We start from the raw sequence: 25,541 nt of genomic DNA on the forward strand, positions 1-25,541 counted from the left end.
GGACAAGGGAGATTTTAAAGAGCCCCTATCCTATATATAGTGCCTTTCTTCGAATGAGTGGTCACATGCCATTGTAGTTTGCTGCTGATTACTTGCCCCAATCAGACAGAAGAACAATGTTTGATGAGGAGGGGGCACTTTTAGAGCCCTTATTACACTACTCCTTAAAACACAGAGGGATATCAGACCCTATTTTGGAAAGTGACTGCCATTTTATGTAATCCCTATATGGAGGGGAAGTGGATCCAAAGGAATCCTATTTCCTAAAGACAACATACAACACACACACTCTACTAAGATGTATATAAAACTAATCCAATACAGAGGGCTTGATTAAAAGTGGCACACTAACTTTTACTTTCGCTTGCACACTAACTGCGCTGAAACTAAAATTTTAACATGGGCGGATTAGAACACGTATTACAAATTACAAGTAAAAACTTCAGGACATTGGCTATTATGACTATGTTAACTTCTTTTCCCATCGACTTCAATGGGGTGTGTTGTTTAAAAAAAAAAAAAAATCTAACACTTAGACATTAGGTGCTAAAGCCAAAGGTAGTTATGAATACTTTACATTTCAACGTTCTTCACATATAAGAAAATTTTCTTTTTATTTTAAAATACATATTTCTATATATATATATATATATATATATATATATATATATATCACATAATTTTTTTGCAAAATATATTTATATACCTATATATCTATGTGAATATATATATATATATATATATATATATATATATACTAGTCCTAAATCCCGTTCACACGGGCCATTTTTTGCAGTACAGCGGTCGCACCTCTTGCGCTCTCTCCCTCCCCATCTCTTTTGCTCTCTCTCTCCCTCCTTTCTTTTGCTCTCTCTCTCTCCCCCTCTCTTTTGCGCTCTCTCCCCCACCTCTTTTACGCTCTCTCTCTCCCCCACTCTTTTGCGCTCTCTCTCCCCCTCTCTTTTGCGCTCTGTCTCCCCCCCTCTCTTTTGCACTCTCTCTCCCCCCTTTCTTTTGCGCTCTCCCCCCCCTCTCTTTTGTGCTCTCTCTCTCTCCCCTCTCTTTTGCGCTCTCTCTCTCTCCCCCTCTCTCCACCCTCTCTTTTGCTCTTTCTCTCCCCTCTCTTTTGCTCTCTCTCTCCATCCCTCTCTTTTGCTCTCTCTCCCCCACTCTATTGCTCTCTCTACCCTTCTCTATTGCTCTCTCTACCCCCTCTCTCTCTTTCTCTCTCTCTCTCTCTTTCTCTCTCTCCCCCCTCTCTCTATCTCCCCCCTCTATATCTCCCCCTCTCTCTCTCCCCTTCTCTCTCTCTCCCCCCTCTCTCTTTCTCTCTCTCTCCCCCCTCTCTCTCTCCCCTCTCTCCCCCCCCTCTCTCTCTCCCTCTCCCCCTCTCTATCTCCCCTTGTCTCTCTCTCACCTCCCTCTCTCTCTCCCCCTCTCTCTCTTCCCCCCCTCTCTCTCTCCCCCCTCTCTACCCCCTCTCTCTCTATCTCCCCCCCCCTCTCTCTCTCCCCCCTTCTCTCTCCCCCCCTCTCTCTCTCCCCCTCTACCCCCTCTCCCCCCAATCCCTCCACCCTCTCTCTATTGCCCTCCCTCTCTATTTCCCCCACTCTCTCTCTCCCCCTCTCTCTTTCCCCCTCTCTCTCCTTTTGCGCTCTCTCCCCCTTTTCTTTTGCTCTCTCTCTTCCCCTCTCTTTTGCTCTCTCTCTTTCCCCCTCTTATTTTCTCTCTCCTCCTCTATTTTGCTCTCTCTCCCCCCTCTCTTGCTTTTTCCCCTCTCTTATCATATCTTTAGCTCTTTCCCATCTCTTTTGTTCTCTCCCCCTCTTTCTATCTCTCCCCCTCTCTATCTCTTTCCCCTCTATCTCCCGTGCGCGACCACAACCGGCCCCACCCCATTCATGCCCGATCCCACCCCCTTCAGGCCTGGCCATGCCCCCGCTCACGCCCAGCCATGCCCACTTCTGCCCGCACCGCAGATCAGGTAGGGACTCTAAGGCCAGGTGTGTTTGTCCTCATGCTGTCTCTACCGCGCATGACAGCTTCAGACAAACACACTTGTGGGCCTATCTATCAAGCTCCGGATAGAGCTTGAAGCTCCGTGTTTCTGGCGAGCCTGCAGGCTCGTCAGAAACACCAGTTATGAAGCAGCGGTCTAAAGACCGCTGCTCCATAACCTGTCCGCCTGCTCTGAGCAGGCGGACAGACATCGCCGCAATTCTACAGGGGGCGGCATTGCACCAGCAGCTTTTGTGAGCTGCTGGTGCAATGCTGAATACGGAGAGCGTATTTCTCTCCGTATTCAGAGAGGTCTGGCGGACCTGATCCGCACTGTCGGATCAGGTCCGCCAGACTTTGATAAATAGAGGCTTTGGCCTTTTTTATTATAGGATGTGTGTGTGTGTGTTTGCACACATACAGATATGCATATATATATATATATATATTTAAATATTTAAAAATAAAAAAGAAAGGAGTATTGTTTTTTTGTGAAGGATGTTGGAAAGTAAAATATTTATATTCAAAACATAATAAAACACAATATAAATGATTAAAATTGAATAAAAATTATATTTCACGTTTGAATGTATTTAACTAGAAAGGGCTCAAAAGTTTGTGTATATTTTATATATATATATATATATATATATATGTGTGGATGTGTGTGTGTGTGTATATACATGTGCATATATGCATTATATGTGCATTTATGTTTGTATATAAATATTTACACATAAACACACACACACACACACATATATAAATATATACACACACATTATAGCGGCCATAACCCTTTAAACCCTTATAAAAAAGATTGTTAATATATCTATGAAATACTTTTATCAGAAAGTATATAAATGAGTATATGGCCCCTAATTATCAAAGTCTGGCGGACCTGGTCCGACAGTGCGGATCAGGTCCGCCAGACCTCGCTGAATACGGAGAGCAATACGCTCTCCGTATTCAGCAGACTCGCGGCCAATCAGCCGCCAGCAGGGGGTTGTCAATCAACCCGATCATACTCGATCGGGTTGAATTCCGGCGATGTCTGTCCGCCTGCTCAGAGCAGGCGGACAGGTTATGGTTCTTGATAGATAGGCCCCTATGTGTTTTTGAAGTGTTTGGTGAACATTTTTTTTTAACCCTTACACTTTAGGCTAGGTCTTCAGCCGTGCTTATCTGTTGAGCACAAATTTGATTGCACTGAAGTGCAACCATTTGCTTTCAATGAAACTCGTAGACGTTGCTTTGGATTTACTGCTCCTAATTTCATACAGAGCACTCTGTTAGCATACTACAGATTGAATCCTGGAGCATTGATTTGCTGTATACAGCTTAAGGTACAGCTAAAGGAGCACCTTTATTGGCTGGAAAAGGGTCACGGGACCGGAGACACAGAAGTGTTACAAGCGGAGTGAGTGCATAACTCAAAATTGAACGCCGAAGCGGCAAGGTCCGCAAGAGCCTCTAAAGGACATCAATTGAGACAGATGTGTAGCCAGAGAACAGGCAAGTGAGTACACACAAGTTCTTACATATATTGATGTACAGGGGGGTTGAACTGTATCGAGGTTTGCTCAGTATGGAGGACCATAAATGCAGCGGTATCACTTTTGAAATCTACGGGTGTCTGCTTTGTTCACTGCACAGACAACCCTTTTGGACTAACTATCCACTTTTGAATCTCCATATCTTTTTAGTACATTAAACCACCAGTGGGTTTTTTTCAGGTTTTTAAAGGCACAGTACTATTTCATGTGTTCAACATATCATTTTATGTATAATGCATTTTAAGTTTTTTGTATAATGATCTTTTTTAATACCCATATAAAGTTTGAGTATTATTATTATTATTATTATCGGTTATTTGTAGAGCGCCAACAGATTCCGCAGCGCTATTAACAAAGGCGGAGTAAAAAAAAAAAAAACAGTTATAGGGATCAAATGGGTAGAGGGCCCTGCCAAGAGTTGCACTGTTGTAGTCAGCTCTTGAGAAGGTGATCAACAAACAGCTGGACTCTTAAGCTTACATGCTAGGGGGGATAAACTGGATAGCAATGGAGGAGTATCTGATTATATATATTGGTCATAGTGTTTTTATTACATAAACTGGTGGATGTGTAAATGTATAGTTTTGTATTGTAGGTCAGAAAGCAATATTTTGTGAGAAATTAGAAATTTCCAAATGCATATATAATTGTGTTCACAAAAATATTATACTTTTAAAAGTTAGCACTTATTCAGTAAAATCATTTTAACATGCATGTAACCTGCTACTGATACAACAGTATGCTATTGTGCACGTATAACCTGCTACTGATACAACAGTATGCTATTGTGCACGTATAACCTGCTACTGATACAACAGTATGCTATTGTGCAAGTATAACCTGCTACTGATACAACAGTATGCTATTGTGCATGTTTAACCTGCTACTGATTCAACAGTATGCTATTGTGCACTTATAACCTGCTACTGATACAACAGTGTCAGTATGCTATTGTGCACGTATAACCTGCTACTGATACAACAGTATGCTATTGTGCACGTATAACCTGCTACTGATACAAAAGTATGCTATTGTGCACGTATAACCTGCTACTGATACAACAGTATGCTATTGTGCACGTATAACCTGCTACTGATACAACAGTATGCTATTGTGCACGTATAACCTGCTACTGATACAACAGTATGCTATTGTGCACGTATAACCTGCTACTGATACAACAGTATGCTATTGTGCACATATAACCTGCTACTGATACAACAGTATGCTATGTGTACATTTATTTGCCTCCTGCTCTTGAATGTCCTTTATTTACCTTTAAAGTAGCCAAAGATCTCCGGCACTTATCAACCAGTATCTGAAGTATGTAGGATGCAAAGACAAATAAATAATGTAAGTGCACTGCAAGTTTTCATTTTTGAATTATGTATAATTAAATATCTTATGACAATTTAAATTATGTGTTAAATATAGTGTAGAACTTAGTATTTATTTTTTCTCAAGTTATATGTGTTTTGCTTTGTTTCTCTAGCTATAAAGCAGTTAAATGCTGGTCTTTGTGTCTGATTGATAAAAGTCATCTCTTTCCCACACACTGCTCAGTTAGGCTAAAAAGTCAACCAGATCAAGTTTCTGAGAGACTTTATGGCTGGTCCGTTATTCAGGAGCTAAACTGGTTCCCTTTCTCTGATGGATGCCACTGCATAATATTTATACAGCTATAAAGGTGCTTTATAGACATTTCATTAGCTTCACTTGAGCTGCCGGGAACTATATTAGCAAGCGGTAGGATTAACCCCATTACTGACAGTTGAGTGGCTGGTAAGGTGTATAATGCATTACCTCAAGGAGAATACACTTCACTCAAACACTCAAAGGGACACTGAACCCAAATTTTTTATTTTGTGATTCAGAAAGAGCATGCAATTTTAAGCAACTTTCTAATTTACTCCTATTATCAATTTTTCTTCGTTCTCTTACTATCTTTATTTGAAAAAGAAGACATCTAAGCATTTTTTGGATCAGAACTCTGGATAGCTCTTTTTTATTGGTGGATGAATTTATCCACCAATCAGCAAGGACAACCCAGGTTGTTCACCAAAAATGGGCCGGCATCTAAACTTAAATTCTTGCATTTCAAATAAAGATACCAAGAGAATAAAGAAAATTTGATAATAGGAGTAAATTAGAAAGTTGCTTAAAATTGCATGCTCTATCTGAATCACGAAAGAAAAAAAATTGGGTTCAGTGTCCCTTTAATAAACACGGAATGCTGTGTGCAATTTCATTGTTTTTTTTTAAATGCAGAAATGATTGGTACTTAGTGCAAGTACTAAAGAGTACTTAGTAATCAGACTTATGAAATGATCTCTTTTGGTTTACAAAGGAAAGCATTAAAGATAAAAAAAAAAGTGCAAAATATAGAGCTGATGCCTTCTCCAAATAATCTAAATGATGTTGCTCTGCACAGATGAAATACTCTGTTGTACCTATACAATTATTCACAAATGGTACTACACATATACTGGAAGACACATTTACTAACAGATTTGACAGTAATTATCCTGCTATCACCAATTCACAAGTGCATAATAGTGCATCAAATTATATTATTAGATGAATTTATTTTCATTTTTTTATGATTCTTATATAGCTATAACTATACATACTGCAGAAAAATTTGGCATCAGAGATTGGAAAAATAAGGTAAATCCATGATGTAATATGTGTTAATTAAATTAAACTTTCATGATTCAGATAAAGCATGCATTCATTTTTTAATTAGTTTTTTATTGAGGTATTACATTCAAATCTTACAAGCCAAAAGCAGAGCCATATTTACATACTACTGCTATGTGAATATAAAAAAGCATAACACACAAAAACAGAGTACTTGTCTAGCTCTGCAAAGAGATCTAAAAAATATATGCCTCCATTTTCTTACTCCTGAACCCAAACAAGGTCACTCTTATACCTCTTTGAATGTAAGAAATACCTATTTAAAGAAGACATTATATAGGAAATAGATTACTTATTGTCCTCCTATGAATCAAAAGGTCACTCTTGAATCTATCACAACCTATGGAATTGAAGCTGGTCTAGGGGCTGCTTTTGGACATCATAATAATGCTCACTCTAAGAGTTGGTAAATATTCAAATTCTTTCACTACACCTGCTGGAGATTTAAAGGGATATGAAATCCAACATTTTTGTAGAACAAACATACAATTTTAAACAACTGTCAAATTTACTTCTATTATTAAATGTGCTACATTCTCTTGGTGTGCTTTGTTGAAGGAGCAGCAATGCACTACTGGTTTCTAACTGAACACATGGGTGAGTCAATGACAATCGGTATATATATGAAGCCACCAATCAGCAGCTAGAACCTAGGTTATTTGCTGCTCCTGAGCTTTCATAGATAAACCTTTCAGCAAAGGATAACAAGAGAAGGAAGCAAATTAAATAATAAAAGTAAATTGGAAAGTTTTTTAAAATTGTATGCTCTGTCTAAATCATGAATGTCTAATTATGACATTACTGTCACTTTAACCTAGTCATATAATAAGATTGGCATGATGATATACCCATGGGAGTAAAGGAGCTAACAGTATGATCTCAAGAGGTCACTTGTTACTGAGACCATAAAACAGGATGGGAAATGAGCCAGGTTCCGATCAGCCAAGGTCACTTGTTACTGAGACCATAAAACAGGATGGGAAATGAGCCAGGTTCCGATCAGCCAATAGAATGCGAGCTCAATCTGATTGGCTGATTGGATCAGCCAATCGGATTGAACTTGATTCTGATTGGCTGATTCCATCAGCCAATCAGAATATTCCTACCTTAATTCCGATTGGCTGATAGAATCCTATCAGCCAATCGGAATTCGAGGGACGCCATCTTGGATGACGTCCCTTAAAGGAACCGTCATTCGTCGTCTAGTCGTCGGAAGAAGAGGATGGATCCGCGCTGGAGGTCTTCAAGATGGAGCCGGTCGTCATCGGATGGAAGAACATAGAAGATGCCGCTTGGAGAAGATGTTTGCCGGTCCGGATGTCCTCTTCTTGCCGGATAGGAGGAAGACTTTGGAGCACCGGATTATGGATCGCCAACCCCCGCTTGGGTTGGATGAAGATCTTGGAGCCAGGACGGATCGGTGATACCTGGATGGTGAAGACAAGGTAGGAAGATCTTCAGGGGATTAGTGTTAGGTTTATTTAAGGGGGTTTGGGTTAGATTAGGGGTATGTGGGTGGTGGGTTGTAATGTTGGGGGGGGGTATTGTATGTTTTTTTTTACAGGCAAAAGAGCTGAAATTCTTGGGGCATGCCCCGCAAAGGGCCCTGTTCAGGGCTGGTAAGGTAAAAGAGCTTGTAATTTTTGTATTTTAGAATAGGGTAGGGAATTTTTTATTTTGGGGGTCTTTGTTATTTTATTAGGGGGCTTAGAGTAGGTGTAATTAGTTTAAAATTGTTGTAATATTTTTCTTATGTTTGTAAATATTTTTTTATTTTCTGTAACTTAGTTCTTTTTTATTTTTTGTACTTTAGATAGTTTATTTAATTGTATTTATTTGTAGCAATTGTGTTTAATTAATTTATTGATAGTGTAGTGTTAGGTTAATTGTAGGTAATTGTAGGTAGTTTATTTAATTATTTTATTGATAGGGTAGTGTTAGGTTTAATTATATCTTAGGTTAGGATTTATTTTACAGGTAAATTTGTAATTATTTTAACTAGGTAACTATTAAATAGTTCTTAACTATTTAATAGCTATTGTACCTGGTTAAAATAAATACAAAGTTACCTGTAAAATAAATATTAATCCTAAAATAGCTATAATATAAATGTAATTTATATTGTAGCTATATTAGGATTTATTTTACAGGTAAGTATTTAGCTTTAAATAGGAATCATTTATTTAATAAGAGTTAATTTATTTCGTTAGATAAAAATTATATTTAACTTAGGGGGGTGTTAGTGTTAGGGTTAGACTTAGCTTTAGGGGTTAATACATTTATTAGAATAGCGGTGAGCTCCGGTCGGCAGATTAGGGGTTAATAATTGAAGGTAGGTGTCGGCGATGTTAGGGAGGGCAGATTAGGGGTTAATACTATTTATGATAGGGTTAGTGAGGCGGATTAGGGGTTAATAACTTTATTATAGTTGCGCTCAGGTCCGCTCGGCAGATTAGGGGTTAATAAGTGTAGGTAGGTGTCGGCGACGTTGTGGGGGGCAGATTAGGGGTTAATAAATATAACATAGGGGTCGGCGATGTTAGGGCAGCAGATTAGGGGTACATAGGGATAACGTAGGTGGCGGCGGTTTACGGAGCGGCAGATTAGGGGTTAAAAGTGTAATGCAGGGGTCAGCGATAGCGGGGGCGGCAGATTAGGGGTTAATAAGTGTAAGGCTAGGGGTGTTTAGACTCGGGGTACATGTTAGAGTGTTAGGTGCAGACGTAGGAAGTGTTTCCCCATAGGAAACAATGGGGCTGCGTTAGGAGCTGAACGCTGCTTTTTTGCAGGTGTTAGGTTTTTTTTCAGCTCAAACAGCCCCATTGTTTCCTATGGGAGAATCGTGCACGAGCACGTTTTTGAGGCCGGCCGCGTCCGTAAGCAACTCTGGTATCGAGAGTTGCATTTGCGGTAAATATGCTCTACGCTCCTTTTTTGGAGCCTAACGCAGCATTTGTTTGAACTCTCGATACCAGAGTTAAATTTATGGTGCGGCCAGAAAAAAACCCGCGGAGCGTTAACAGCCCTTTTACCGCCAAACTCCAAATCTAGCCGTTAGTCAGGGTAACTATGGAAAAGCAGTGTCCTGCTCTGAGATATATTATCCTACATAGGGCTAGATTCTGAGTGGAGCACAAATGTTTGCACCAGATCTATAAGGGGTTTATCACGCGGGTTTGCGCTCGTAGGGCTTAACGCTCATATTACGAGTTCAAAGTAAATGTGATCGCTTGAGCATAATCGAGATTTACGTTAGAATGATTACTACAACTTCAGAGCTCTGGTTAACTGTTTTGTGAAACATAAAAGTTGCACAAAACACATCAAAAATACATGAAAAAGTAAACTTACACTCATAATAACACCAACTAATATTTTCTTTAAAAAAACATAATTTATGCTTACCTGATAAATTTATTTCTCTTGTGGTGTATTCAGTCCACGGGTTCATCCATTACTTGTAGGATATTCTCCTTCCCAACAGGAAGTTGCAAGAGGACACCCACAGCAGAGCTGTCTATATAGCTCCTCCCCTAACTGCCACCCCCAGTCATTCGACCGAAGACAAGCAAGAAAAAAGGAGAAACTATAGGGTGCAGTGGTGACTGTAGTTTAAAAATAAAAAACACCTGCCTAAAAATGACAGGGCGGGCCGTGAACTGAATACACCACAAGAGAAATAAATTTATCAGGTAAGCATAAATTTTGTTTTCTCTTGTAAAGGTGTATCCAGTCCACGGGTTCATCCATTACTTGTGGGATACCAATACCAAAGCTTTAGGACACGGATGAAGGGAGGGACAAGGCAGGCACTTAAACGGAGGGCACCACTGCCTGTAAGACCTTTCTCCCAAAAATAGCCTCCGAAGAAGCAAAAGTATCGAATTTGTAGAATTTAGAAAAAGTATGAAGCAAAGACCAAGTCGCCGCCTTACAAATCTGTTCAACAGAGGCCTCATTTTTAAAAGCCCATGTGGAAGCCACCGCTCTAGTGGAATGAGCTGTAATTCTTTCAGGAGGCTGCTGGCCAGCAGTCTCATAAGCTAAGCGGATTATGCTTCTTAGCCAAAAAGAAAGAGAAGTTGCCAAAGCCTTTTGGCCTCTCCTCTGTCCAGAATAGACAACAAACAAAGCAGATGTTTGACGAAAATCCTTAGTAGCTTGTAAATAAAACTTTAAAGCACGAACCACATCAAGATTGTGTAGAAGACGTTTTTCTTTGAGGAAGGATTAGGACATAATGAAGGAACAACAATCTCCTGATTGATATTCTTATTAGATACTACCTTAGGAAGAAACCCAGGTTTGGTACGCAAAACTACCTTATCTGCATGGAAAATCAAATAAGGAGAATCACACTGTAAAGCAGATAACTCAGAAACTCTTCGAGCCGAGGAGATTGCTACTAAAAACAGAACTTTCCAAGATAAAAGTTTAATATCTATGGAATGCAAAGGTTCAAACGGAACCCCTTGAAGAACTTTAAGAACTAAATTTAAACTCCATGGCAGAGCAACAGGTTTAAACACAGGCTTGATTCTAACTAAAGCCTGACAAAATGCCTGAACGTCTGGAACCTCAGCCAGACGTTTGTGCAAAAGAATAGACAGAGCAGAAATCTGTCCCTTTAAGGAACTAGCAGATAATCCTTTCTCCAATCCCTCTTTGAGAAAGGATAAGATTCTAGGAATCCTGACTTTACTCCATGAGTAACCCTTGGATTCACACCAGAGAAGATATTTACACCATATCTTATGATAGATTTTCCTGGTGACAGGCTTTCAAGCCTGAATTAAGGTATCAATGACCGAATCGGAAAAACCACGCTTCGATAGAATCAAGCGTTCAATCTCCAAGCAGTCAGATGCAGAGAATTTAGATTTGGATGTTTGAAAGGACCTTGAAGTAGAAGGTCCTGCCTTAGCGGCAGAGTCCATGGTGGAAAGGATGACATGTCCACCAGATCTGCATACCAAGTCCTGCGTGGCCACGCAGGAGCTATCAAAATCACCGAAGCTCTCTCCTGCTTGATCTTGGCAATCAGCCGAGGGAGCAGAGGAAACGTGGAAACACATAAGCCAGGCTGAAGGACCAGGGCGCTGCTAGAGCATCTATCAGCGCTGCCTTGGGGTCCCTGGACCTGGACCCGTAACGAGGAAGCTTGGCGTTCTGACGAGACGCCATGAGATCCAGTTCTGGTTTGCCTCATAGTTGAATCAACTGGGCAAATACCTCCGGATGGAGCTCCCACTCCCCCGGATGAAAAGTCTGCCGACTTAAAAAATCCGCCTCCCAGTTCTCTACTCCTGGGATATGGATAGCTGAAAGATGGCAAGAGTGAACCTCTGCCAATAGAATTATCTTTGAAACCTCCAACATTGCCAGGGGGCTTCTTGTTCCCTCTGATGGTTGATATAGGCCACAGTCGTGATATTGTCCGACTGAAATCTGATGAACCTGACCTCCGCTAGCTGAGGCCAAGCCTGAAGAGCATTGAATATCGCTCTTAGTTCCAGAATGTTTATCGGAAGGAGGGCTTCCTCCTGAGACCACGAGCCCTGAGCCTTCAGGGAGTTCCAGACTGCGCCCCAGCCCAGAAGGCTGGCATCTGTCGTCACTATAGTCCATTCTGGCCTGCAGAAGCTCATTCCCTTGACAGATGGACCCGAGATAGCCACCAGAGAAGAGAATCCCTGGTATCCTGATCCAGATTTAGCAGTGGGGACAAATCTGTGTAATCCCCATTCCACTGACTGAGCATGCAAAGTTGCAGCGGTCTGAGATGTAGGCGGGCAAACGGAACTATGTCCATTGCCGCTACCATTAAGCCGATTACTGATACATACATACATACATACACTGAGCCACTGACGGCTGAGAAGTGGAATAAAGACCACGGCAGGAAGTTAGAAGTTTTGACAACCTGACTTCTGTCAGAAAAATCTTCATTTCTACTGAATCTATCAGAGTTCCTAGGAAGGAAACTCTTGTGAGAGGGGAGAGAGAACTCTTTTCTTCGTTCACCTTCCACCCGTGAGACCTCAGGAATGCCAGAACAATGTCCATATGGCGATTTGAAAAGTCGACGCCTGTATCAGAATGTCGTCTAGGTAAGGAGCCACCGCTATGCCTCGTGGCCTTAGAACCGCCAGTAGGGACCCTAGAATATTTGTAAAGATTATAGGTGCCGTGGCTAACCCGAAGGGAAGAGTCACAAACTGGTAATGCCTGTCTAGGAAGACAAACCTGAGAAACCGATGATGATCTCTGTGTATCGGAATGTGGAGACACGCATCCTTTAGATCCACGGTAGTCATATATTGACCCTCCTGGATCATAGGTAGGATGGTTCGAATAGTCTCCATCTTGAAGGAAATTTGTTTAGGATCTTGAGATCCAAGATTGGTCTGAAAGTTCCCTCTTTTTTGTGAACTATGAACAGATTTGAATAGCATCCCTGCCCCTGTTCCTCCCTTGGAACTGGGTGGATCACTCCCATGACCAGAAGGTCTTGAACACAACGTAAGAATGCCTCTCTCTTTATCTGGTTTGCAGATAATTGTGAGAGATGAAATCTCCCCTTTGGAGATGAGTCTTTGAAATCCAGAAGATATCCCTGGGAAACAATCTCCAGAGCCCAGGGATCCTGGACGTCTCTTGCCCAAGCCTGGGCAAAGAGAGAAAGTCTGCCCCCAACTAGATCCGGTCCCGGATCGGGGGCTACTCCTTCATGCTGCAGGTTTTTTAGCCTGCTTTCCCTTGTTCCAAGCCTGATTAGGTCTCCAGACTGGCTTGGACTGGGCAAAATTTCCTTCTTGTTTTGCAGCAGAGGAAGTTGAAGCTGCGCCACTCTTGAAGTTTCGAAAGGAACGAAAATTGGTCTGTTTGGTCCTTGATTTGTTGGACCTATCCTGGGGAAGGGCGTGGCCTTTTCCTCCAGTAATATCAGAAATGATCTCCTTCAATCTAGGCCCGAATAGGGTCTGCCCTTTGAAGGGGATGTTAAGAAGCTTAGACTTTGAAGTAACGTCTGCTGACCAGGATTTAAGCTATAGCGCCCTACGCGCCTGAATGGCAAAACCTGAATTCTTAGCTGTTAGCTTTGTTAAATGAAAAACGGAGTCAGAAATAAATGAATTAGCTTACTTAAGATTTTTAAGCCTGTCTAGGATATCATCCAACGGGGTCTCCACCTGTAGAGCCTCTTCAAGAGACTGGAACCAGAAAGCCGCTGCAGCAGTGACTGGGGCAATGCATGCAAGAGGCTGGAGAATAAAACCTTGTTGTATAAAGATTTTCTTAAGGAAACCCTCTAGTTTTTTATCCATTGGATCTAGGGAAGCACAACTGTCCTCAACGGGAATAGTTTTACATTTAGATAGGGTAGAGACTGCTCCGTCCACCTTAGGGACCGTCTGCCACGAGTCCCGTGTAGCAGCATCTATGGGAAACATCTTTTTAAAGGCAGGAGGGGGAGAGAACAGTACACCTGGTCTATCCCATTCCTTCTTAATAATTTCTGAAAACCTCTTAGGGATTGGAAAAACATCAGTGTAAACAGGCACAGCAAAATATTTGTCCATTTTACACAACTTCTCTGGGACTACAATGGTGTCACAGTCATCCAGAGTCGCTAAAACCTCCCTGAGCAACACGCGGAGGTGTTCAAGTTTAAATTTAAATGCTGTCATTTCAGAGTCAGACTGAAGTAACGCCTTCCCTGAATCAGAAATGTCACCCACAGATAGAAGCTCTCCTGCTTCGGCTTCTGTACATTGTGAGGGTATATCAGACATAGCTACTAAAGCGTCAGAAAGCTCTGTATTTATTCTAGCCCCAGAGCTGTCTCTCTTTCCTTGTAACACTGGCAGTTTGGACAATACCTCTGTGAGAGTATGATTCATAACTGCCACCATATCTTGTAAACTAAACGCATTGGACGCGCCATATGTACTTGGCGTACTTGGCGTCACTTGAGCAGGAGTTATAGGTTCTGACACATGGGGAGAGTTAGATGGCATAATCTCCCTTTTGTCAGTCTGAGAAACCTCTGGTGATAAATCTTTAAAAGCCATAATATGGTCTTTATAACTTATAGAAAGGTCAATGCATTTGGTACACATTCTAATAGGGGGTTCCACAATGACTTCTAAACATAATGAACAAGGCGTTTCTTCTATGTCAGACATGTTTAACAGACTAGTAATGAGACCAGCAAGCTTGGAAAACACTTTAATAAATATGAAAAGCAATTAAACAAAAACGGTACTGTACCTTTAAGAGAAAAAAACTACCATATAAACTGCAAATCAGTGTTAAAAAGCAGTAAACTCTACGAAATTTTTACAGTGTGTATAAGAGACTAAAGCAGCATTGCACCCACTTGCAAATGGATGATTAACCCCTTAGGCCCCAAACCGGATTAGAAAAACGGTAACACCGTTAAAAAAAAGTCTAACACACTGCCACAGCTCTACTGTGGCTCCTACCTGCCCTTAAACACAATGTTTGCAGGAAAGAACCCCTCTATAGTGGTCCTAGATGCAAGAGGACTCCTTTAGGGAAGCTGGATGTCTCAGTCTGTATAACAACTGCTCATAAAGTGCGTTTTAACACTAAGTACTATGAGGGTTAACATAAAAATTACCCTTATCTTGTAAGCATGATCCCAGTCGCTGTTAAATCACTGTATCAGGCTTACCTCAAATATATCAGGCACTGTCAGCATTTTCTAGACCTTATCCTCTCTCTAGAAAAAATATACTAAACATACCTCAAATCAGGTGATTTGCCAACCGTCCCCCCAACTGAAGTTTTCTTTCCATACTCTTCAGTTATGTGTGAGAACAGGAATGGACCTTAGTTACAAACCGCTATGTTCATCAACCTCCAGGCAGATTCTTCTTCCAATTTCTGCCTGAGAGCGAAACAGTACAACGCTGGTACCGTTTAAAAATAATAAACTTTTGATTGAAGGTAAAACTACACTAAGTCACCACATATCTCTTGATACTTCCTTTCTTGTCGAGAGCTTGCAAGAGAATGACTGGGGGTGGCAGTTAGGGGAGGAGCTATATAGACAGCTCTGCTGTGGGTGTCCTCTTGCAACTTCCTGTTGGGAAGGAGAATATCCCACAAGTAATGGATGAACCCGTGGACTGGATACACCTTTACAAGAGAAAATGTGTACATATGTATCTATGTACAGGTGGCCCTCGTTTTACAACGGTTCAATTTACACCGTTTCAGAATAACAACCTTTTTTTCCAGTCATGTGACTAGTATTGAAAAGCATTGAGAAGCAGTGCATTTATTAAAATAGCCAGTAGGTGGAGCTGTCCGCTTGTTTTTCAGCAAAGCCAAGCAAGCTGAAATTAATCAGTTTAACCAGACATGAGCAATCAAGCAGATTTCAAAGGAACAATATCTTCCTGTCTATAAATCAGTCCAGATTGGAATGCATACAAAGAACTGTTTGAAGAAAAATGCAAGTGAAGTCTGTGTTGTGTGATTATTTTATTAGGTTTATAATGCTGTTTAGCAACTGTTTTTGTTCATTTAACTTAGTTTAATTATATATTCTGTGTTGTGTGATTATTTTATTAGGTTTATAATGCTGTTTAGCATTTAAAGTCTTCATTTCAAAGCTTTAAAAATAATGTATTAGATGCTACTTATGACAATTTTGAGAGGGGCCTGGAACCTATCTCCCTCACTTCCCATTGACTTACATTATAAACTGGGTTTCAATTTACAACGGTTTCGATTTACAACCATTACTTCTGGAACCTAACCCTGGCGTAAACTGAGGGCTACCTGTATTTATATGTGTATATATGTATTTAGAGACATATATATACAAATATAAACAAATACATACTGTATATAGACATATATAGAAGTGCTTTAGAGCCCTTTGTCGTTAAGTAGATGAAAAACATAATTTATGTAAGAACTTACCTGATAAATTCATTTCTTTCATATTAGCAAGAGTCCATGAGCTAGTGACGTATGGGATATACATTCCTACCAGGAGGGGCAAAGTTTCCCAAACCTCAAAATGCCTATAAATACACCCCTCACCACACCCACAATTCAGTTTAACGAATAGCCAAGAAGTGGGGTGATAAAAAAGTGCGAAAGCATATAAAATAAGGAATTGGAATAATTGTGCTTTATACAAAAATCATAACCACCCCAAAAAAAGGGCGGGCCTCATGGACTCTTGCTAATATGAAAGAAATGAATTTATCAGGTAAGTTCTTACATAAATTATGTTTTCTTTCATGTAATTAGCAAGAGTCCATGAGCTAGTGACGTATGGGATAATGATTACCCAAGATGTGGATCTTTCCACGCAAGAGTCACTAGAGAGGGAGGGATAAAATAAAGACAGCCAATTCCTGCTGAAAATAATCCACACCCAAAATAAAGTTTAATGAAAAACATAAGCAGAAGATTCAAACTGAAACCGCTGCCTGAAGTACTTTTCTACCAAAAACTGCTTCAGAAGAAGAAAATACATCAAAATGGTAGAATTTAGTAAAAGTATGCAAAGAGGACCAAGTTGCTGCTTTGCAAATCTGATCAATCGAAGCTTCATTCCTAAACGCCCAGGAAGTAGAAACTGACCTAGTAGAATGAGCTGTAATCCTTTGAGGCGGAGTTTTACCCGACTCAACATAGGCAAGATGAATTAAAGATTTCAACCAAGATGCCAAAGAAATGGCAGAAGCTTTCTGGCCTTTTCTAGAACCGGAAAAGATAACAAATAAACTAGAAGTCTTTCGGAAAGACTTAGTAGCTTCAACATAATATTTCAAAGCTCTAACAACATCCAAAGAATGCAATGATTTCTCCTTAGAATTCTTAGGATTAGGACATAATGAAGGAAGCACAATTTCTCTACTAATGTTGTTAGAATTCACAACTTTAGGTAAAAATTCAAAAGAAGTTCGCAACACTGCCTTATCCTGATGAAAAATCAGAAAAGGAGACTCACAAGAAAGAGCAGATAATTCAGAAACTCTTCTGGCAGAAGAGATTGCCAAAAGGAACAAAACTTTCCAAGAAAGTAATTTAATGTCCAATGAATGCATAGGTTCAAATGGAGGAGCTTGAAGAGCCCCCAGAACCAAATTCAAACTCCAAGGAGGAGAAATTGACTTAATGACAGGTTTTATACGAACCAAAGCTTGTACAAAACAATGAATATCAGGAAGATTAGCAATCTTTCTGTGAAAAAGAACAGAAAGAGCAGAGATTTGTCCATTCAAAGAACTTGCGGATAAACCTTTATCTAAACCATCCTGAAGAAACTGTAAAATTCTCGGAATTCTAAAAGAATGCCAAGAAAAATGATGAGAAAGACACCAAGAAATATAAGTCTTCCAGACTCTATAATATATCTCTCTGGATACAGATTTACGAGCCTGTAACATAGTATTAATCACAGAGTCAGAGAAACCTCTTTGACCAAGAATCAAGCGTTCAACCTCCATACCTTTAAATTTAAGGATTTGAGATCCTGATGGAAAAAAGGACCTTGCGACAGAAGGTCTGGTCGTAGCGGAAGAGTCCACGGATGGCAAGAGGACATCCGGACAAGATCCGCATACCAAAACCTGTGAGGCCATGCTGGAGCTACCAGAAGAACAAACGAGCATTCCTTCAGAATCTTGGAGATTACTCTTGGAAGAAGAACTAGAGGCGGAAAGATATAAGCAGGATGATACTTCCAAGGAAGTGATAATGCATCCACTGCTTCCGCCTGAGGATCCCGGGATCTGGACAGATACCTGGAAAGTTTCTTGTTTAGATGAGACGCCATCAGATCTATTTCTGGAAGCTCCCACATTTGAACAATCTGAAGAAATACCTCTGGGTGAAGAGACCATTCGCCCGGATGCAACGTTTGGCGACTGAGATAATCCGCTTCCCAATTGTCTATACCTGGGATATGAACCGCAGATATTAGACAGGAGCTGGATTCCGCCCAAACCAGAATTCGAGATACTTCTTTCATAGCCAGAGGACTGTGAGTCCCTCCTTGATGATTGATGTATGCCACAGTAGTGACATTGTCTGTCTGAAAACAAATGAACGATTCTCTCTTCAGAAGAGGCCAAGACTGAAGAGCTCTGAAAATTCCACGGAGTTCCAAAATATTGATCGGTAATCTCACCTCCTGAGATTCCCAAACTCCTTGTGCCGTCAGAGATCCCCACACAGCTCCCCAACCTGTGAGACTTGCATCTGTTGAAATTACAGTCCAGGTCGGAAGCACAAAAGAAGCCCCCTGAATTAAACGATGGTGATCTGTCCACCACGTTAGAGAGTGTTGTACAATCGGTTTTAAAGATATTAATTGAGATATCTTTGTGTAATCCCTGCACCATTGATTCAGCATACAGAGCTGAAGAGGTCGCATGTGAAAACGAGCAAAGGGGATCGCGTCCGATGCAGCAGTCATAAGACCTAGAATTTCCATGCATAAGGCTACCGAAGGGAATGATTGTGACTGAAGGTTTCGACAAGCTGAAATCAATTTTAGACGTCTCTTGTCTGTTAAAGACAGAGTCATGGACACTGAATCTATCTGGAAACCCAGAAAGGTTACCCTTGTCTGAGGAATCAATGAACTTTTTGGTGAATTGATCCTCCAACCATGATCTTGAAGAAACAACACAAGTCGATTCGTATGAGATTCTGCTAAATGTAAAGACTGAGCAAGTACCAAGATATCGTCCAAATAAGGAAATACCACAATACCCTGTTCTCTGATTACAGACAGAAGGGCACCGAGAACCTTTGTAAAAATTCTTGGAGCTGTAGCTAGGCCAAACGGCAGAGCCACAAACTGGTAATGCTTGTCCAGATAAGAGAATCTCAGGAACTGATAATGATCTGGATGAATCGGAATATGCAGATATGCATCCTGTAAATCTATTGTGGACATATAATGCCCTTGCTGAACAAAAGGCAAGATAGTCCTTACAGTTACCATTTTGAACGTTGGTATCCTTACATAACAATTCAATATTTTTAGATCCAGAACTGGTCTGAAGGAATTCTCCTTCTTTGGTACAATGAAGAGATTTGAATAAAACCCCATCCCCTGTTCCAGAACTGGAACTGGCATAATTACTCCAGCCAACTCTAGATCTGAAACACAATTCAGAAATGCTTGAGCTTTCACTGGATTTACTGGGACACGGGAAAGAAAAAATCTCTTTGCAGGAGGTCTCATCTTGAAACCAATTCTGTACCCTTCTGAAACAATGTTCTGAATCCAAAGATTGGGAACAGAAGTGATTCAAATTTCTTTGAAAAAACGTAACCTGCCCCCTACCAGCTGAGCTGGAATGAGGGCCGCACCTTCATGTGGACTTAGAAGCAGGCTTTGCCTTTCTAGAAGGCTTGGATTTATTCCAGACTGGAGATGGTTTCCAAACTGAAACTGCTCCTGAGGATGAAGGAACAGGCTTTTGTTCTTTGTTGAAACGAAAGGAACGAAAACGATTATTAGCCCTGTTTTTACCCTTAGATTTTTTATCCTGTGGTAAAAAAGTTCCTTTCCCACCAGTAACAGTTGAGATAATAGAATCCAACTGAGAACCAAATAATTTGTTACCCTGGAAAGAAATGGAAAGTAGAGTTGATTTAGAAGCCATATCAGCATTCCAAGTTTTAAGCCATAAAGCTCTTCTAGCTAAAATAGCTAGAGACATAAACCTGACATCAACTCTGATAATATCAAAGATGGCATCACAGATAAAATTATTAGCATGCTGAAGAAGAATAATAATATTATGAGAATCATGATCTGTTACTTGTTGCGCTAAAGTCTCCAACCAAAAAGTTGAAGCTGCAGCAACATCAGCCAATGATATAGCAGGTCTAAGAAGATTACCTGAACACAGATAAGCTTTTCTTAGAAAGGATTCAATTTTCCTATCTAAAGGATCTTTAAATGAAGTACCATCTGACGTAGGAATAGTAGTACGTTTAGCAAGGGTAGAAATAGCCCCATCGACTTTAGGGATTTTGTCCCAAAATTCTAATCTGTCAGACGGCACAGGATATAATTGCTTAAAACGTTTAGAAGGAGTAAATGAATTACCCAATTTATCCCATTCTCTGGAAATTACTTCAGAAATAGCATTAGGAACAGGAAAAACTTCTGGAATAACCACAGGAGATTTAAATACCTTATCTAAACGTTTAGAATTAGTATCAAGAGGACCAGAATCCTCTATTTCCAAAGCAATTAGTACTTCTTTAAGTAAAGAACGAATAAATTCCATTTTAAATAAATATGAAGATTTATCAGCATCAATCTCTGAGACAGAATCCTCTGAACCAGAAGAGTCATCAGAATCAGAATGATGATGTTCATTTAAAAATTCATCTGTAGAGAGAGAAGTTTTAAAAGATTTTTTATGTTTACTAGAAGGAGAAATAACAGACATAGCCTTCTTGATGGATTCAGAAACAAAATCTCTTATGTTATCAGGAACATTCTGCACCTTAGATGTTGAAGGAACTGCAACAGGCAATGGTACATTACTAAAGGAAATATTATCTGCTTTAACAAGTTTGTCATGACAATTAATACAAACAACAGCCGGAGGAATAGCTACCAAAAGTTTACAGCAGATACACTTAGCTTTGGTAGTTCCAGCACTAGACAGCGATTTTCCTGAAGTATCTTCTGACTCAGATGCAACGTGAGACATCTTGCAATATGTAAGAGAAAAAACAACATATAAAGCAAAATTGATCAAATTCCTTAAATGACAGTTTCAGGAATGGGAAAAAATGCCAAAAAACAAGCTTCTAGTAACCAGAAGCAAAGAAAAAATGAGACTAAAATAATGTGATGACAAAAGCGACGCCCATATTTTTTGGCGCCAAATAAGACGCCCACATTATTTGGCGCCTAAATGCTTTTTGGCGCCAAAAATGACGCCACATCCGGAACGCCGACATTTTTGGCGCAAAAGGACGTCAAAAAAATGACGCAACTTCCGGCGACACGTATGACGCCGGAAACAGAAAAGATTTTTTGCGCCAAAAAAGTCTGCGCCAAGAATGACGCAATAAAATGAAGCATTTTCAGCCCCCGCGAGCCTAACAGCCCACAGGGAAAAAAGAGTCAAATTTTAAGGTAAGAAAAAAATTGATTCAAATGCATTATCCCAAATATGAAACTGACTGTCTGAAAATAAGGAATGTTGAACATCCTGAGTCAAGGCAAATAAATGTTTGAATACATATATTTAGAACTTTATAAATAAAGTGCCCAACCATAGCTTAGAGTGTCACAGAAAATAAGATTTACTTACCCCAGGACACTCATCTACATGTTTGTAGAAAGCCAAACCAGTACTGAAACGAAAATCAGCAGAGGTAATGGTATATAAATAAGAGTATATCGTCGATCTGAAAAGGGAGGTAAGAGATGAATCTCTACGACCGATAACAGAGAACCTATGAAATAGACCCCGTAGAAGGAGATCACTGCATTCAAACAGGCAATACTCTCCTCACATCCCTCTGACATTCACTGCACGCTGAGAGGAAAACCGGGCTCCAACTTGCTGCGGAGCGCATATCAACGTAGAATCTAGCACAAACTTACTTCACCACCTCCATAGGAGGCAAAGTTTGTAAAACTGAATTGTGGGTGTGGTGAGGGGTGCATTTATAGGCATTTTGAGGTTTGGGAAACTTTGCCCCTCCTGGTAGGAATGTATATCCCATATGTCACTAGCTCATGGACTCTTGCTAATTACATGAAAGAAACATGTAAAAGCATATTTATGCAATATTCATATTTAATAAACATTTTAACAATGTATTTAATGTAAATATTTCACATTCCAATGTTCTGGATATAGCGGAATATATTCTAAATACAAATAGATAGTCCTATATATATCTGTGTATATCTTTACCTATATATAATCATGTACTGTATATACTGTATATAGGTATAGATATATAGGGGCCCATTTATCAAGCTCCGTATGGAGCTTAAAGGGCCATGTTTCTGGCGAGCCTTCAGACTCGCCAGAAACACCAGTTATGAAGCAGCGGTCTAATTACCGCTGCTCCATAACCTGTCCGCCTGCTCTGAGGAGGCGGACAGAGATTGCGTGAAATCAACCCGATCGACTATGATCGGGTTGATTGACACCCCCTGCTAGCGACCAATTGGCCACAAATCTACAGGAGGGCGGTGTTGCACCAGGCGTATTGCTCACCGCATTCAGCGATGTCTGTCGGACATGATCCGCTGATCGGATCATGTCAGACAGACATTTCATAAATAGTTTCCATAGTGTATCAAAAAAAAAATATATATATATGTAGAAATATGTATTTATAAATAAATAGAACATATTCTGTTATGTGAAGAACATTGGAAAGTGAAATATTCATATTTTCATGTCAGGTTATCGCAAATGAGAAAATTTGACCGGGTTTGCGCGTGAGTGAGGTGCTTTAACACTTCATCTTTTCCTTTGACTTCTATGGGAAAATACGTGAACGTACATGCAATATGCTAACTTTGGATTTTTGTGCTCCTCGGGTTAGCAAGAGAGCAAAAACAGTTTACTTTCAACTCATAGTACAAGTGCAACCCAATAAGTGCAAAATTCTTACTTCTAGCACAATTAACGCTCAAGTGGGAGCGTTAATTTGCATTCCACTTGTAATATGGCCCATAATTAGATATAGCCTCACATATATGAAGTAGGGTTGACTACTAGCTGTGCACTCCTTGTCTACAGAGCAACCTCAGAGGGGTTTTGCTTAGGTGAATATAGGGCTCTTATCCATAAGGAAAGTGTTTCAGAAAAATCTATAAAAGTAGTAGTACATAGAGGTCAAATTCATGCAATTTCCTAGCAAAACAGTTTATTTCAAGTCAGTCCATTTCATTAGCATTTAATTAAGCACATTTTCTACAGCTTAAAAATATTTGGTAAATAAAATTACTTTATTTACAGTTTTTCTAGTGATGCATGTTAAGACACATTAGTTGCAAGGACATAAGAGCTTGTTTTCAGAGTAGGTTGTATACACTAAAGCAAGATAATCTTTCCCACATACATTATACAAATTGGTCTTTTCACTGAATTGCCATAGATACCTATTTATTTCTATAGTAATTGCCCTTAAAATAACAAGAACTGAAGAACATTATTTTCATTAAAGGTAAAAGCTCAGCTAAGGATTTCTAATTTAGCTCGATAATCTGTACTTTTCCCCCCTTATTAAGTACAGCAATTATGTAGCAGCCTAGACTCTTTCAATTGCAATTTATAAAATACAGCACCATTTACTTGCACAGAAACACTTTTCTTTGAAAACGTAGATGTAATATGGAGATGTATGCATGTAAAAATACATAGGTGCTTGCTCATGCAGGAAGTAGGGTTGCAATGTTTTACTGACCAGTTAAAGGGATAATAGGAAAGTCAAAATTAAACTTGCATTAATTTAGATAGAGCATGTAATTTTAATACACTTTTAAATGCACTTCTATTTTCAAATGTGCTTTGTTCTCTTGGTATCCCTTGTTGAAAATGCATATGCACATATCCTACACTAGTAGGAGCTAGTTGCTGATTGGTGCCTGCACACATTTGTCTCTTGTGATTGGCTAACTAGATATGTTTAGCTAGCTGCCAGTAGGGCAATGATGTTCCTTCAGCAAAGGATAACAAGATAATGAAGCAAATTAGATAATAGAAGTAAATTGGAAAGTTGTTTGAAATGATATGTTCTATCCAAATCATGAAAGAAAATGTTGCGGTTTTCCTGTCCCTTTAAGAGTGCATGGTGCAGTTTGTTCAGGGAGGAAAATGAATAGTTTTATCAGCAGCACTATTCATGTGCTGTCCAGAGGTGCAATGAATGTCTCCCCTGCACACCCTGCAGCATGTGTAACTTATAACATGGCTGATGAAGCAGCCCTAGGTGAAAGGCAACATCATGTGACCCAGTATTGCATGTGTTTTTTCAAATTGTCTATTGATTGTTGCATTGGAACAGTAGTTGGTGAAATGTATTTTATGTCACAAAACTCATTCTTCTTTGGCTTCCCGAAAGGGATGCAGAGTACTGCAGAGCAATGAGTTGCATCACTTTTTGGCAACCCCTTGATTTATTTAAATTTACAATCCAAAAATTCTGTTTATAACACAACTTTAGGGTTTGCATAATCCTACAAAACTCTGATGACAGTACCTTGGCATGTAAAGCAACGTATGTGAAAATGGTTGGTCTGCACGCGTACCACCTCTCCTTTGCAGGTGTCTCCGCATCGATAACACTGGATAGGACCAGAGCTCCCCCCTGGATTATAGGAGTTGTGTTGATAGGGCACTGCTGGGAAAAAAACACATTAATGAGAAGGTGGTTCCGTGGTTTAGTGGATAAAATCATTTACTTTATAAATAGTATTTGTTTTGACCTGTACTTCACAATACAGAATAGAAAGCAGAATAATTTCAGTGTGCATATATTTTACACATTAAAGTTATCCAATGTGCTGTAAATGACCAAGTTGTAACAAGCAATTGTCACCATGACTTGCATGCATTATATCAATTCAAGTTCCATAATCTTGATGAGGTTCTATTATAGAAAAAACAAGGTGACCTCCGGTGCAGCAGCTTGTATAACAGACCAGTACTCAACCCTTAAAAATCAGCACAATGTATGATAACTAGGACCCCACCTATATCTCACTCACATAGGTGTTGGTTATCAATCAACAAAATTGTCAAAAAGTTTGGCGTGTTAATACAATATATAGCGGTCAACTCAAAAAGTCTCCCTTTTTTGAAAGACAAAAGTCCCATCCAGTGTAGATCAATTAAAATATAACTTTTATTAAGCAATTGTAAAAAAACAAATGATTACAGACCTGGATCGATTTCTTAGTTACAGTACTGTGTACTTTGGTACACAGTTACCTCCGATTCCCACTGTGGCGTCACTAGACGCGTTTCGCCAGAGCTTTCTCAATAGTGACTTACAGGATAGTCAAAACCACTAACTTTTAAACTTCCCTCTAATCATGTGACCACCATTGGTAGAATGGTAGCCTCGTTTCAGTACATGTCTTAACCAATATTAAAAATGGACAGAATAGTTGCTCAACTGTTACTAGGTAGAACTTTTAACCACATAGTTAAACTATTTTTATGTATATCGCAACTTTGTATTCACAATTCTATTTAGTAAAGTATATAACCAAATAGTATATAG

The 25,541-nt window shown here is 39.8% G+C and overlaps 1 protein-coding gene across 6 annotated transcripts in view; it reads right to left on the reverse strand.

Annotated features, from left to right (window-relative positions):
* ABLIM3 (actin binding LIM protein family member 3) overlaps window positions 1–25,541 on the reverse strand; it is a 425,761-nt gene that overhangs the window by 212,621 nt on the left and 187,599 nt on the right. For 5 of the 6 annotated variants that reach the window (XM_053717109.1, XM_053717108.1, XM_053717112.1 and 2 more), the window contains exon 2: window positions 24,516–24,656. In XM_053717109.1, the coding sequence (XP_053573084.1) occupies window positions 24,516–24,656 (141 nt within the window). The remainder of the gene's footprint in view (window positions 1–24,515; window positions 24,657–25,541) is intronic. The other variant, XM_053717110.1, reaches the window with a different exon arrangement.

Source organism: Bombina bombina, chromosome 6 (assembly GCF_027579735.1).
Source record: "Bombina bombina isolate aBomBom1 chromosome 6, aBomBom1.pri, whole genome shotgun sequence".
NCBI lineage: Eukaryota > Metazoa > Chordata > Amphibia > Anura > Bombinatoridae > Bombina > Bombina bombina.